Source organism: Leucopleurus acutus (genome assembly GCF_964270905.1).
Source record: "Leucopleurus acutus genome assembly, chromosome: 1".
Taxonomy (NCBI): Eukaryota; Metazoa; Chordata; class Mammalia; order Artiodactyla; family Delphinidae; genus Leucopleurus; species Leucopleurus acutus.
Genome location: NC_139142.1, coordinates 159,987,171 through 160,003,740, shown reverse-complemented (window position 1 = coordinate 160,003,740; position 16,570 = coordinate 159,987,171). Strand labels below are relative to the sequence as shown.

Below are 16,570 nucleotides of genomic sequence, written 5' to 3'. Positions count from 1 at the left end.
CAGGCTTTGGGTTGGCTCTTTCCAGGCCCTAGGACCTCAACCCAAGGATGATCATTAATACCGTAGGGCTAAGATGCAAAAGCTTTGAACGTGAAAGTCTGATATAGAACTTAGTGCCTGACCAAGGCAGCAGCCCAAGTCAGTGGTGTGGGGACAATCGGATAGACACCTGAGAACAACCAAAATTGAATCCAAACCTCACACGATGGCCACTTCAAGGACAGGACTCGAGGAGACCAGTGCTTCTGAACCGTCTCTGCACATCAGGACCACTGGGGGCTCGTGCTGAGGTGACACCCACAGCAGTTCTGGGAAGGCTTAGTGGGGCTCTGATGGGTCTGCCGCGGGGTCAGGAGCCCCAGCGTACTCTGCCCTCCCTGGACAGGCTCCACACGGGCAGCAGCTGCCCTTTGTGGGCTCCACTCAGTGACACAAGGACAGTCACTGAGCTGCTCAGCCAGGGTGGGGACAGCCGAGGGTCAGAACTGCACACAGCTGGGTGGTGATGGCCAGGCCTGGCCGCGAGCAGAGATGATGCTGGACCGTGGTGAGCCGAGCTCTGCGCTCAGGCAGACATCATCCTTCCCCAGGCTTCAGGCTGAAATATCGAAAGAGGAGGAAAGGGAAGGAGGAAAGGAAACCAACCGTCGTCTGAGTTCTCCTTGGGGTCCAGTTCAGACCCCAGGGACCTCACTCCTTGTCCTCGGCATGGGGCCCCTCTTGTTCTTTGCTTTTGCCAGTAGAGATCAGAGATGGGGTCCCTCGTAGTGCAATTCTACGAAACACAATGCTAAGGCTCTTTTTAAAACCGTTTTAAATATTTGTGGACACCAGGAAATACTCATAATGGTAAGTGAAAAACTCAGGTTGTATGACCCAAATGTGTAGAGAAAAACACGAAAAGGCGCTCACACAGAAGCCCAGAGGCCACTCGTAGCGCCAAGCAGAGCTGGCCCCTCCCTTGTCAAGTCTTCTGAGGCCCTCGCATCCCTGTCACAGCCCTTTATGCTCTGTCATCCCTCTAGGTCACATGTCTGGTCTTCTCCCGGGACTCAACTTCTCGAGCCTTCCAATTAACACAGAGCCCAGAGTTAGTGGGCATTCAATAAATGTTGCAAATGATAAATACAGATAAATGACGGAAGGAAGGAAGGAAGGAAGGAAGGGGAGGGGGACGTCAAAATGCTGTTAAGGGTATTGTTATCTGGATAACTTGTTTTATCTTCTTTATAATTAACTATCTGTCTTCCAAAATGTCACCCATGAAAACATCGCTTTTATAATAAATCCATTTTTAATCAAAATTCTGCTCCTTAAATCAGTCTGAAATGTTTTCTTATAACTTCCAGTCCTATTTTTAAGTGAATCCAGAAGACACCGACTAGATCATGTCTCTATAATGGTCACACCTTCCAGAGCCGATACTGGACACGTGATCTGAAAAGTCCCCAAATGCTCGTAAAAGAACGGGAACCGGGTCTTTGGAATCGGGGTGCCCCCAGCTAAGGAACATCTAATCTTTCACCGAGGGAGGACGGCAGGAACACTGGGGGGTGTGGGATCCATTTGGACAGTGTTGTCCCTTTGGACCCCAAAGTTGGCCCCTCTGAAGCGCCCATGAAAAGAACAAAAAGAAGGCGGCATTAGAGAAAGGAAGTCATCCCACCCAGGTCCGATATTCCTTCCAGCCCAACTTTGCTTCCCCGAGACCCAACTCACTCTGCTTTTAAGAAACGGAACTTGTCTTCGCAGAGGAAGAGCTGGATTACGCAGGTAAAGGAAGGCCCCCTGCAGCCTCCTGTCCCCATCCCACCTTCCTTTCTCCCCTCTGCCTGGGACCCCACTCACCCCAGCACTGGTCACCACAAATGCCTTGCCCACAACAGGGGACCTTTAGCCTCCCTACCACCACCAGCTTTCTCTGCACCTCTGGAATCCCACAGAACTTCGTCACTCTGTCAGGACTTAGAGGCAGAGGGGCCTGGGTGGGACCTGACCCCTGAGCTCGATCCAAGCCCCAGCACTGAGGCACCCAGGGCTTCAAACCCAGGCCCAGCACCTCCTCCTGGGCACCCCTTCTGCCCTCCTCTGAGCCTCAGGCCCACATCCCTCATCAAAAGAAGGCACCTTGCTGGCCTCCATCTCAGAAAACCTCCAAACTGATGCATACACGGTTCACGCCAGAAGCGTTTTTTATTTAAGAGCCTCTAGTGCCAAAGCTGTGGCGTCTGGAAGGTCATTCTCGGTGGCTGCCTCTGCCAGGCCCTGTGACGAGCACCTGGCATACAGAGGCCGGCGTCCATGCGTCAGGCAGAAGAATCCAGCTTCTCCGCAGATGGCTCAGACGCGGTCGTCGGAAAGGCAAGTGTGAGCCACGGTTCCAGTTCAAAGGTCCGGACAGCGCACAGCTGCTAGGCGGCCCATCCCGTTTAGTCACCACCCTGGCCCATGAGGACACGGTGGAGGGTAGAGATAAAGCAGCCCCCCGCCCCCCTCTGGCAAACAGGGCGGAGAAAGGGAGAAGGAAAGTCAACAAAAGAAGCCGAATCACAGGAGGGAGCCGAGGACCCGCTGGCCACTGTCCTCAGAGTGGCCGCCCCTCTCTTCTGCAGAGGCTAAAGTGCCACCCTGATGGGCCAGGGCTGCAGAGCACCCATGCCCAGAGGGCCTTGGGGACCAGGGGACCCCAAAGCAGGGCAGCCCCTTCCCAGGAAACTGAAAAATCTGAAAATAGGGGCGAGTACGGAAAGGCCAGAGTTTTCATCCCAAGCAGCGGAGCAGACAATAAACAGGCAAATTTGCAAACCCTGCAGAATGCCAGAAAAGAGGAGATAAAAAAAATTACAAAACACCTTTCCAGAGAGAACAGAGTAGCCCACCCCCAAAGGCACTGCTCGGAGACTTTTGCAGAAGGATATCCGTTGCAGCAAGTAACCCTGGGGAAATAGTGAAATGGGAGGCCTCTACCATCCTGAGGAGTCAGCCCGAGGCCCTGCTTCCAGCAAGGGTCGGGCACTCGAGCTGCAAGACAAGCCATCACCCAAACCCGCCTGTGCAAGGGGCCTTCCTGCAGTAACCTCCTGGGTCCAGGTGGGTTCCTAGGCCAGTCTGGCCTGGACCAACTGCAAACGTAGTCCCTGGCAGTGGGCTTTTTTCAGCCAACCAAACCACCATTCATGTAAATTATCACAGTGATTTTTTTTTTTAAATTCCATGCCTAATTCTGCCGAACCCTTTCGGAAAAGGAAAAGAAAAGGAGCCACAGGACGTGTTTACATCTGCTACAAGCTGAGCAGCTCCGAGCCCTTGCACTCTGAACTTTCACGCGGCCACCACCAACGAAAGGCCAGAACTCGACCAAGCCCAGAAAGGCCACAAAGGGTCAGACATATAAAAGTGCGTGGATCCGGGAGAGCAGACTGTCAGAAACCCTAAATATGCCGCTGAATATCCTTTAGGCTTTTCTCAGGTTCCTGATAACTTCTGATCTCTTTTACTTTTGTCGGCAGTTGCTTTAAACTTATTTTTTAAATCAGCATGTTTCCCCTTGCCCCTTAGCAAGGCAAAAGCCCTCTTGAGGGAATAAAGGGTGACATTTTAAAGGAGCGTCCAGAGGATGGTGTCTCCTGCAGTGGCATTCGGAGCCGACGTTCTACACACAACTGTGCCAGAGTTTCATAAATAATGTTTGTTATGGTTTCAACACCTTGGACGGGACAGCTTCCAGATCCTTCACACCCCCCAGCTTCAGCCGACCAGCCACAGGATGCCAACACGCTGGAGAACAGGTTTTACCTAAAAGAAGAAGAACAAGTCAGTGGCCTCTGGCAGAGCCGCACACCCATTGTGACCCCCTCCGTAACCACGACCATCCTCCAGGCCACGCCGCCGTCCTAGCAGGGCAGTTGACACCCCTCCCCATGCCCCTCCAGCAGTGCCTCCATCTCTCTCACCCCCCATCTCTATTCCTGCCACACAAGCTGCCTTTTCAGCCCTTGAAAACGCCACCCTCCTCAACCCCAGGGCCTTTGAAAGTGCTGCCTGGAACGCACACCCACTCCTCCAGGTAACGCCTTCCCTTCCCTCAGCTCCCACCTCAGGATGCTTTCCTAGGTCCCCACACAGACCCCTAGTACACCACCTCTCTTATCCTTGTAATCCTCCTTCCTAGCACTTCTGTGGGTGTTTACACCGGGGCTCGGCAAACCTCCCCTGTAAAAGTCCAGAGAGTACTAAATATTTTTGACTTTGCAGGTCCTCTAGTTTTCGTGGCAACTGCTCAACCCTGCTGCTGGAAATGCTTGGCATGGCTGTGTTCCAATAAAGCTTTATTTGTGGACACTGAGGTTTGAATTGCATTTAATTTTTACATGTTATTCTTCTTTTGCTTCTTTTTCAACCATCAAAAATGTAAAAATCATTCTTGGTTCAGGAGCCGTACAAAAATAGGCAGTGGGCTGATCTGGCCCAGGGCCCTTAGCCTGCTGGCCCCTGGTTTATGGTTTATGTAATTATCTGATTCGTGTCTGTCTCTTGCCTAGACTGGGAGCTCGCTGCAGGTGAGACCCTTGTCGGAGCTTGTTCACGTTTAAACCCCAGCACCAAGCACAGTGTCAGACAATTGTAGGGGGTGCAAGAAATATTTGTACAATGGGTGAAAGCTGAAAAACTGAATCTATTCAAGACATCATCCAAAGGGACTTAGAAAAGGAGGGAAAATTTGAGAGGTCCCCAGCATCTATTAATGTTTGAACATGGGCATTACATAATCACATGGAAAAACAGTGGAGACTTAATAGAACTTATCAAATAATAAACTGCTTTTCATAACGTTATATGATCCCAAATATAAATATCAGGTAACTAATCACTGAAAGATATGGACATCATATTTTTAGGAAATACACACTTAAGTACTGGGGGGAAAGGGACATGAGAGACGTAACGCGTTCAGAAAATGGCTCAGAAAAGAAAAATCTGAACACACACACAGAGCCATCATAAGACAAGTGAGGCAAAATTTTAAAATAGGAAAATCTAGGTAAAGGGTATCTGGGTGTTCTCTCTACTGTTCTTGTCTTGCAACTTTTAAGTTTGAAATTATTTCCAAATTAAAAAAAAATAGACATGGGTATCCTCGTATTGACCAGTAGGGTCCCCCGTTCAACAGATTAGAGGAAGAAAAAGATAAATCCCCACGGCCATGTCCACGCTGTGAAGGCTGGTTTTCTTGCGTCACCCACATGCCCCCTCCTCTGGGCTAGGAAGAGGGGGGCTCACCCCCGCTTACTGACATCCACGGAGCCCAGACACCCCCACTCTACAGATGCAGCCTGAGGACCTCAAATGTTAAGACTCCCAGCGGCCTTGACCCCACAGTCAGGTCTTCCCCTGCATCCTGCTGCAAGTTCAATGTTGAGCGTGAGGGGTCAGGGCCAGGGGACTGGAGACGGAGCAGCAAAGCTTTCAAAAACCAAGAATCGGACCAGAGTAAAGGGACACGATTCCCAAGAGCTACCCAGAGCAGGTGTGCATATGAACAAAAGCACACTACCGTGAGCCTGCTGAATCCGGAAACAGCAGACCGTCAGAATCCTCAGAGATGTGAACTTTATATACCGCCAACGCATTGAAAATTCACCTTCGCAGGTGTCCCAAGATTGCTATTTTGTTGAACTGCATCTTCCGGATGCCCCAAGGGCACCCCCCGGGATGCTCTGCCAGCTTCCCTGCCTGCACCCCAACTCCCTGTGGGCAGCTGTTGACTCCTTGCGCTTACAGGAAGAAGCGCGCGCGCGCGCGCGCACACACACACACACACACACACAGCGGGTAGAGACGGAGCAGTAGGGGAGCCACCGTGAACCATCAAGCACATCTGATTCCGCAGGCTCCCTCCTCAGCAGAACTAAATCTCCAGGGCTGCTCCTGGAAAAAGAAAACAGATGTGCTCGCCTGCCCCACGGGGAGCAGCTTCCCTGGGCGCGTGCCAACACCTCAGAGGTCACCAGCTCTGGACCTCAAGTCCGAGCAGTGTGCTTCGCTGCCCTTCAGACTCTCTGGTGTGACTGTGACTCGGGCAGCTCTGGGGAAAACCGACAGAGGGACTGGGGTGAGGAGGAAGGTTGTAAAGTCCCGGCCCTCTTCTTTTCATCCCGCTGTTCCCCTGAGGCCATGAAGCTTTGGGGCTCTCCCCTGGAGAGGGTCCTGGGGGGACAGGCTCACAGATGCAGCTCACCCGGTTGGCCCTACACCCGCTCAAACTCGCACCTGTCGACATGCTATTACTTCTTCCTCGGATGCCCTCACTCCTCCCTGCCCGTCAGTGTGCTCCAGGCTCACTCCCTTGTCCTTCCAAACCCCCTCTAAGCTTCATCTCCTCTGGGAAGAGGTGCCTGGGAGATGTGCCCCTGGTGGCTGCCCACACACCCTGTTCTTTCCTCCCTGTGGCGTTTACCAGGTCCTCTTATAAGAGTCCATGTTCCTGGACCCCCCACCTCAGCACAAGCTCCCAGAGGGCAGGGCCAGGCTTACCCATCCTGCACTTGCAGTGAGCTGGGTGCACGTAGAAGATGACAAGCAGAGATTTCTAAGAGGGATCTCTGGGCCCTTTCCCTCCTCCAGAAAAGCCAAACTGCTATTGACATCCCTGCTTTGTCACTAAGATTAACCAGAAAGTTGGTCCATGCAGACCCCGCTCCCACACTCCCTGGAAACTCCAGGTGAAGTAAAGGCACGTTTAGGTGCCATGACCCATGCTTATTCTCTTCCGACTTGCAACCGTCCTGTACAGCGACATTGGGTTACAGCCATCCCAGAGAAGGAGAGGGACATGCCCCAACCTGTCCCTGTCCCATGTTTTACAAGAAGTTTGTCTGTTGGCAGAAAGAGCCCTCCACACAGGAGCACCTGTCTCAGCACCTGTCTCGCACGCTGGCAGCTGACCCCTCGGTGCAGCAGACGAGGACACCTCAGGAAGACGGCACAGCAGCCACGGAATGGAGAAGCCGAGGGAGGAAACCAGGCCACGTGTGTGAGTTCTCCTGAGACAGACAGACATGAGGACCACACCACCAGGTGCGGGGGGCCCTCGGCAGTCTTCCCACTTTCATCCCAGGACATCGAACACAAAAAAGAACAACTGAATAACGTGGCTAGCTTTTACAAAAGCACTGCTAGTTAGGATTATTTGTGTGTTTTCCTTTTTTTCCCCCTTTTCTTTGCCTGAGCCTTACACAGCTCTATAAACTGTGTGTCCATGTAGGCGGGAAACTAAGTCAGATTCACTTAAACATGGATGGACCTAGAGCTTATCATACTAAGTGAAGTAAGTCAGAAAGAGAAAGACAAATACCATGTGATATCACTTATATGTGGAATCTAAAAAATGATACAAATGAATTTATTTACAAAACAGAAATAGACCCACAGACATAGAAAACAAACTTATGGTTACCAAAGGGGAAAGGGGGGAGGGGGAGGGATAAATTAGGAGTTTGGGATTAACAATATACACACTTCTATATATCAATATAAAATAGTTAGCCAACAAGAACCTACTGTATAGCACAGGGAACTATACTCAATATTTTGTGATAACCTATAAGGGAAAAGAATCTTTAAAAGAACAGATATATATATCTGTGTAACTGAATCACTTTGCTGTACACCTGAAACTAACACAACATTGTAAATCAACTATACTTCAATGAAAAACAGAATCACCTAGCAGTAAATTTTCATTGCCACACAAATTCCCGTTTGCATAGTCTCCCTCCTCATAGATATAAAACTCAAATAGTTTTAAGGTGCACGATACCTCAGCTGAGAACTGCCCCCAGAATGCCAATATTGCTTTTCAGAGAAACAAAAATGCCTCAGGAGATGCCCATTTATATATAACACATAAGCTCGGAATTCTACAAGCAAGAGGGCTGGCAGAGAGTTATTCAACCTGCTTTGGGGATGGCCTCTGATGCCGTTTCAGGTCCAGGGAGGATGCTCCAGCCACCCTGGGGAGCCCACAGGTCACCAGGTCCCGTCTGATTCCTTCCAGGCCCCAGAAGCTCAGGGTACCGGTTGCCTCTGCAGCGGTCCCCACGCTGACGCTTCTAGCAGCCTCACTCCGCATCCTCAGGTGATGAGGGAGCGTGGGGCGGGCCGAAGGGCCCTCCGAGCTCAAGGATTCTAGAAGTCACTGCCCTGAGTGTGCTTAGCAGGGCCTTAGCTTTGTCTCTGCCATAGGGTGGCCATGGGGACCCTGACCCCTGACCCCTCAGTCTAGGATAAGCAAGTCAAGTCCATTTTCTCCCTCTCCCACCACAGCCTCCAGGGGCCTCTGGCTGCAAACAGCCACCAAACGCCTTTTGTTCCAAAGCCAAGATGCCAGGCACAGCCCCCAGAGGTGCAGGGGACATCTCATCCGTTTCTAATTATATTCCCTCCGGAAGCCCTGTCCACAAGAGGGTGGGAGTCAGGCATTTCTGGGGCGCATATCTGCACCCCACGGGCCACGTCTTTTCCACACCTAAGAAGCAGAGGCACCAAGCCCGCCCTCCCTCCCGGCCCCTGGAGACCAGGACTGGCCAGAGCTGCGTGTCCTCCCAGCACACCTTCGGGCTGCGCTTGTCATGGCTCCTGGTGCCACCTACCAGACAAACAGCAGGAAGAGCGGCATCTGCCTCGCCTCAGGGGACACCTGGAGGGTGTCACAGAAGGCTCCGGCGATAAACCACGGGGGCCCAGAGGTCCACGACATCAGCCACACCTGCACGCTAGGCCAACCAAGCTCAAAACACACGCAGCCAGGATGCAAATGCCTTTTGAAATACGGAACCATTTCAAAACCCCAGGGGTCTCTGTACTCCATTTAGCCATCATTTCTCTCTTCCAATTAGTCTTTTTAAGTACAGAGTTGGAAACTCACTTCCACAGACTCTTTTCCCTCCCCGCATCTGGCCCTAAACATCGGAGGCCTTACCTCACGCGCTGTGACATCCCAGTGGCGTGGGAGCCTGGGAGGAGGGCTGCCCACGGAAGCCTTGCCCTGCCTGCCTTCTCTCCACCCCACTTCCTGCCTGGCGGATGCTCACGGGCTCTAAGTCAGGAGATGTTATCAGCGAGCTGCACGTGTAATACAAGGTAGGTTACGGCCTTACTGCCCAGGTGCCAAAAACGTGAGTTTCCTCTTTGCACTCACTCATAAAACCACCCAAGGCCATGATTCAGCCACATCCGATTTAAATGTCGTCTGTCTCCCAGGGGGAACCAAAAAATTTACTTGAGCCATCTCTAAACAGGAAAGACGAGGACCTGTGAACAGACTGTCACGTGCAGACAGAGCAGTTCTCAAAAACGCTAAAGCCAACATAAAATTGGCCTTAAAATTCTTGTTCTGTCAAACGTATTGACCTGAAAAGTCATTTGTGATACGCTGTTCGGGTGGAAAAATGGTCCAAAGCAGCACGTGTAACATGGTCCTATTTCTGTAAAAAAGAAAATTCCACGGGTACGTACTCACACACACTCCAGTGGTTATCGTTAAGTAGTGAGATTAAAGGTGATTTTATTTTCCCTTTTTCTTATCCGTAATTTCTATACCACACATTACATCTGTAATAAAAGCTATGACCTGGTCTTTTTAAATGGTCAATCATCTTTGGGCCTGAGGACTAGAGTGGTTTTGTGTCCAGTGACTCACCCCCAAGTTCACTCACATCCTTCAAACAGCACCAACTTCTCACATGGACCACTTGAGGTCCGTCCTTCACAACAAACAGGGAAGCAGGATGGCGCCTGGACATCAATAGTTTTCTCCAATCTTCAAACAAAGCAAGCATCAAGGTCCAGCCAGTTTTAGCATATTCTACTAAACATTTAGGAAACAAATAATTCTAATCTGATACTAACTATTCCAGAGAAAAGGAAAATAAGGAACCGACCTAACTTGTTTTATGAAGCTAGTAAAACTTCTACCAAAGCCTGAAAAGGATATTACAAAATAGGAAAATGACAAACCAGTCTCAGTCACTAAGAGAAACAAGAAAGTCCTGAGCAAAATATCATCAAACTGAATGTAGCAATGTGAATAAAAAGATAACATGACCATGACCAAGCTCCTTTATCTCAGGAATGCAAAGTTGGTTTAATATTAGGAAAAAAATCAATGAATATAAGTTCACCACCTTAACAGATTAAAGGAGAAAGTATAATATTCTCTACAGAGCTAGAAAAAGAATTTAATAAAATCTGACATTAGCAAACTAGGACTAGAGGGAAGCTTGCTGGGGAAAAAAATCTACAAAACTCTACAGCAAACACTGCTCTTAGTGTCAATATTGAAAGCACACCCTTTAAGATCAAAAACAATAGGATGCCTATTATCATCACTTCTATTTAACAATGACTTAGAGGCCAAGAGTGAGTATAAAAAGGCTTAAAAAAAGAGAGAGATAAAATGTTGAAGGACCTGGGGGGAAGGGAGGCAGTCTTATTAGTCTCAAGTGATATATCTACATAGAAAACTCAAAAGATTTGCATTTACACTACTAGAATTCATAAGAGTTTAATGAGGCTGCTGGATTTTTTTAAAAAATCAACTGCATTTCTAGACCCCATGAACAGAAAGTAGGAAAGTGATATTTTTTAAAAAAGAGATCAGACTGAGGTCATGAATCGTGTGGCAGCGGCTTGCAGGGGAGCCTGTCTTTGAAGCTGTCCCCAAAGTGACAGCAGAGAGAAGCCAGCAGCCCCAGAAGCAGAAACCCGGGCGTGGAGACTGATCCTGTGGGATACAGGGGTCATTACCGTGGATGATCTGGGATGAAAGACTAGCATGAATGGACTTGCTGAGTCCTGAGTTTCTGCCCAGAATCGGGGTGGAGGAGAGGCATGGAGGTGCCTGGGGGACCTTAAGTGATTCCTGTAATTAAAAATTACCATGTGTGAAAGGGCCCCATGCTATCGCTGTGTCTCATAGAGATAGAGGGCCCATTATTTTTTTTTTTTTTGCGGTACGCGGGCCTCTCACTGTTGTGGCCTCTCCCGTTGCGGAGCACAGGCTCCAGATGCGCAGGCTCAGCGGCCATGGCTCACGGGAAGAGGGCCCATTATTACAGTGGCCAACAAAAATCCTCCAGAGCATTGCAACAGACCAGGGAGCAAGCTCGGACTCTCAAACAGCAAAAGTATTACCTGCTACCTTAACACCTACCAGGTAGTTCCATGTAATCATTTGCCTTTGGAAACAAAATCACTATGTTGAAGAGATATCTGCACCACAACGTTCACAGCAGCATGAGTTACAATAGCGAAGACATGGAAACAGCCTACGTGTCCAACAACAGATGAATAAAGAAAATGTGATATACACACACACACACGTACACACACAGACACACACACGATGGAATACTAGTCAGCATAAAACAGAAGGGAATCCTACCATTTACAAATACCATGGATGGACCATGAGGGCATCACGTTAAATGAAATGTCAGGCTGAGAAACACAAAGACTGTACGATCTCACTTATACGTGGAATCTAGAAAAACCGAACTCATAGAAAAAGAGATCAGATTTGCAGTTATCAGAGGCAGGGGGTTGCGGAGGGGGAAATTGGGTGAAGGCAGTCAAAAGGTACAAACTTCCAGTTACGAGATGAATACCTCCCGCGGACGTAATGTACAACATGATGACTACAAGTTAACACTGCTGTATGATAGACCTGAAAGCCGCTAAGAGGGTAGATCCTATAAGTTCTCATCACAAGGTAAAAAAAAATGTTTTTGTAACTATGTGAGGTGCTAGATGCCAACTAAACTTATTGTGGTGATCATTTCGTAATATATGTATGTCATTATGCTGTATACCTTCAACGTATACAGTGCTGTATGTCAATTATATCTCAATAAAACTGAAAAAAAAAGTTTTAATTTTGAAATCATTTGCCTTTGATGGTGAGTTTCACAGCCAGGAGCAATGCCAATACAGCGCTAACTGTTCCTAGGAAAGGAACTTGCTCCATTATTTGAGGAACTGAGACTCGTTGTGGAAGGTTCTTAATCTGACAGTGGTTTCAATACTTTCCTCCTCTTTGTGACAACTGACACGACCTCCACCCAGCAGTCTTTAGACCACAATAATATTTGTATCCAGATTCTCTAGAGGGGCCCCTTTTCCAGCTTATACTCAAGAAAGAGTCAACAGTAGACTTTCTGGACAGACAGTGATATTTCTTTGCTTAGGGTCTTTTCTTATGTAGTCGGGTCTGAGGCTACCACAAAAATGGCTCCATCTATCCTAGCCCCCGTGGAGTCGGCTCACACACCAAATATGGATGAGATCCCATCCCACGGCTCAAAATCAAAACAGTCTGCTGATCCACTTAAGCCATCAAGGGCTCCCTATCGTACAATAACCCCAGGCCTGCAGGATGCAGCTGAGCCTTTCCATTGTGACTCATAATGAGGACATCGTGGTCTTCCCATTTTGTTTCATTTCTGTGCCTTGAATGTGAGACCGATAAAACGGCTTAGCAATAAAATCAGTATAATCACTTTCTTAAGTATTTAGTATTTTGCAGTATGGGTGCAGGTTAGTAATTGTTTTGATTCTTCTCAAAGGGGGTTTCTTCTTCTCTATACCTAAACTGCAAATTATAGCTAATGGTTTGTTCCTCCACGCTATCAATAACCAATCCATGTCAATGTTGTGCATTCTTCATAAAATTTAGGTGTGATTTGTTAACAAACTCTGTTTCCAATATTGGTATGTACGTGAACATGATAATACAGACATTTTTTTTCAGACATGAGTATAAATAAAATAGTATTTTAAAGTAAACAGTATTTTAAAGTAAAAAAAAATTGGGAGATTGGGATTGACATATATATGTATAAAATAGATAACTAGTAAGACCCTGCTGTATAAACAATTTAAAAAAAAATTTTAAAGATACATCCTACCCCCAAAAAAATTTTTTTAAATAAAGAAAAAAAAAAATATATATATATATATATATCTCAAAAGGTAAAACACCTGGGAATATATCTAGAAAAAATTTATGATACATTTATGGAGAAGTTTTTGAAAGACATCTTTTCCAATACCTAAATCAATGGAAAGTTATTCCATGTTCATGAATGGGAAGAGTCAACATAAAGGGCCTGATTCTCTTTTTTTTCTTTATTGAAGTACAGTTGATGTACAATGTTATGTAAGTTACAGGTGTACAATATAGTGACTCAAAATTTTTAAAGATTATAGTCCATTTATAGTTATTATAAAATACTGGTTATATTCCCCGTGTTGTACACTATATCTCTGTAGCTTATTTATTTTATTTTATTTTATTGTTTTGCGGTACACGGGCCTCTCACTGCCGTGGCCTCTCCCATTGTGGAGCACAGGCTCCGGACGCGCAGGCTCAGCGGCCATGGCTCACGGGCCCAGCCGCTCCGCGGCATGTGGGATCTTCCCAGACTGGGGCACGAACCCCAGTCCCCTGCATCGGCAGGTGGACTCTCAACCACTGTGCCACCAGGGAAGCCCCTGTAGCTTACTTTATACCTAATAGTTTGTAGTTCTTAATCCCCTACCCCTATCTTGCCCCTTCCCCGCTTCCCTCTCCTCACTGGTAACCACTAGTTTGTTCTATCTGTGAGTCTGCTTCTTTTTATTCTGTTATATTCACTAGTTTGCTGTATTTTTTTAATTCCACACATAAGTGATATCATACAGTATTTGTCTTTCTCTGTCTGACTTATTTCACTTAGCATAAAGGGCTGATTCTCTTTAAATCAATCTACAGAGTCAATGCTGCTCTAATCGAAATCCCAAACACTGTTTTCTTGAATCTAACTCCTTTATAGCCAAGAATACCCAAGGCTGTCCTGGAAAAGGACAAGTCAGGAGGTACAGAAAAGCTGTATGTGATGCGACTCTTACGGGTCAACCTGACTGGGTGACACGGTGCCCAGATGTTTGGTAAAACGTTAGTCTGGGTGTGTCTGGGAGGGTGTTCTGGCTGAGATTAACAACTGTCTGGGTAAACTGAGTAAAGCGGATCGCCCTCCCCGGCATGGGTGGGCCTCATCCAACCCACTGGAGGCCTGAATAGCACAAAAGGCAGAATAAGGGGGGATTCGCTCTCTCTGCCTGACCGTGTTGGAGCTGAGACATTGGTCTTCTCCTGCACTCTCACCGGAACTTACACCATCGGCTCTCCTGGTTCTCAGGCTTTCAGACTTGGACCTTTATAATAAATCTCTTTCTGTGTGTGTATATCCTATTGATTCTGTTTCTCTGGAGGACCCTGGTGGGGAGGGAGGAATCTCCAGATAGGGTCCAGCCTGGATTTGTGTCTCAACTTTGCCACTAATAACTGTGAACTTGGGCAACCCATGGCCCCTCCCTGGGCCTCCAAGCCCTCATCCCTAAACTACACTTGCCCCCAGCTCTAACATTGAGAATCTCACATACCCAGAGTAGTACTTCCCAAAAGAAGCCAAAGCCCAAACTACAATCCTGAAGTTAAAAAGTCATTCTGACTTTCCTACAGGCCACGTTAAAGAAACACACCTGCCTTTGGAATTCAGCGGTAAATTCCATCCAAGGAGTAACCCCCACCCCACGCTCTCCATTACCAACTAAGCAAGGCTGAAAAACAAGTTTCCATTTGTGTGCATGGCGCGTGGTACATGGCGGTTGCTTGGACCAGATTCCCCACAGTCTGTACATGACAAGCTCATTGTCCGAAATTCAGCTCTCCTTTCGCTCCCACAAAGCTGACTTCTCAAGGGTTCTCGTCAGGAAAGAGTTGAGAATAAGCATTTCCCTGCAAGCACTTCCCTGCTGGCTTTCTGGGTGCTGAGCGTTCCTGGGAGAGATCAAAGCAGTTCCCCCCTAGAAGCAGAATACCCCAAGGTCAAAGACTTAGCCAAAGAACAAGAATACACGCCTGGCCACTCACTGTCTTCAGAGGTGAACCGCCCCACCTCCCCAAGCCAGCGAGCCCAGGAGAAAGCCACTGTTCCCACCCGGTACCTGTATTTGATGTCAAATACTGTGGAGTCCTCGTCTTCGTCATCCTCTTCGTTCAACGGGGCCATTTCCACTCGCTCGGCTGGAGTGGTGATGATGTCATACTTGCGGGTCTTCTTCAACCTCTTCCCCGACCTGGAAGAGGGGAAGCACATTCCTGAGAACTCAGCAATGCCCACTGGGGTAAGCCACGCTGCTGCCCCTAGCCGGGCTCCCAGGAGATCTGGCAAATACCCCAGCTCCTCCACTTCCGGCCATGGGACCTTGGGCGGGTTCCTGACCTCAGCAACCCTCGTGGTCCTCACCCACACCTGCCCAAAGCACCATAAAACCCAGCGATCAAGATCTATAATGCCCAAATGCAAGATTTTAAAAGGCAAAATTAATGCAAAGAAAATACACGATGAGCAAAAGACCAAAATGTCCAACATGGATGGAACTCAGCCCTGCCCCTGGGCTGGCATGATTCCCCTCATCCCTTCATCCCCTAACCCCTCACCCTCATCCCAGCCCTGCCGTATTGGCAGGTCACTGCTCCAAGCACAGGCGTCACAGCCTGGCACTGTGTGCCCTGCCCCATGGGCCAGCCAGGTGGATTAGAACGCAGGCTTGCCCACTTTCTACCTGTGTGATCATGGGCAAGTCAGTCCATCTCTCTAGGCCTCAGTTTCCTCATAAATAAAATGGGATGAGAACAGTATCTGTCCCTCGGAGGCGAGGGAGGATTAAGTGAGATGAGGCATTTAACAAGCCTACCCACAGCAAGCTCTTGGCAAAATGACTGTCTGTGAAAATAATCAACAAATGGGAGTTAAACGTGCTACAGCCTCTCTCACGTGACAAGGACTTGTACAAATGAGTATTGTTTCCATCACAAGGATTTGTGAGCATTGGGAGTTATAACCCTATGCTTTTACCTCTGGGACGGTCGACGGTCACTGGGGACCACGGGGAAAGTGCCGAGCAAGCCTTTCCATCGCCAGTGTCAGACCCTCTGCACAAAGCACGAGACATTGATCAGGACACAGCTGAAAGTTTATGATGCCACAGGGAACGATATTGTTATTACGACTACTGATGCTCTAAGCATTTCTTTCTGCACTATTTTGAACTTTTTCCCAAATGCCTTGTATTCTCTGATGTCCCTCCTTTTTAAAAAATATTTGAAACTGTCTATGAGAAACCAGGCAAACCCCCTAGAATCATAAATGGGGCATTGAAGAATCATATTCTCTAAACATGCTTCCTGCAGACTGTAAGCCGTACCCAGCTGGAGACCACATCAAAGACACATGCCCCGTCTCTCTGTCCCCAGCACACAGAAACTCCTCAAGAAGTTTGCAAAACAATGAAAACAGAAGTTCACCGTCAAGTAAGAGTTTCTTAGCAACAGCAACTTGCTCTTTTCTTACCTAGTGTTATTTATCAAAGACATGATTTGTGAAAGGATTGTTTGCATAGAAAATATAAATATTTATCTATACCTTTGGCTTAAAGCAACCTGTACAACCTATAGCACTGCTCCTTG

The 16,570-nt window shown here is 48.0% G+C and overlaps 1 protein-coding gene across 1 annotated transcript in view; it reads right to left on the bottom strand.

Moving 5' to 3' along the window:
* Positions 1 to 3,696: 3,696 nt before the first annotated feature.
* The window catches only part of FAM174B (family with sequence similarity 174 member B), a gene marked incomplete at its 5' end in the record, with an annotated part of 29,337 nt that continues 16,463 nt past the window's right edge, over positions 3,697 to 16,570 (bottom strand). The window contains 2 exons of the mRNA XM_082840676.1: positions 3,697 to 3,795; positions 15,046 to 15,177. Of these exons, the coding sequence (XP_082696802.1) occupies positions 3,792 to 3,795; positions 15,046 to 15,177 (136 nt within the window). The 3' untranslated portion in view covers positions 3,697 to 3,791. The remainder of the gene's footprint in view (positions 3,796 to 15,045; positions 15,178 to 16,570) is intronic.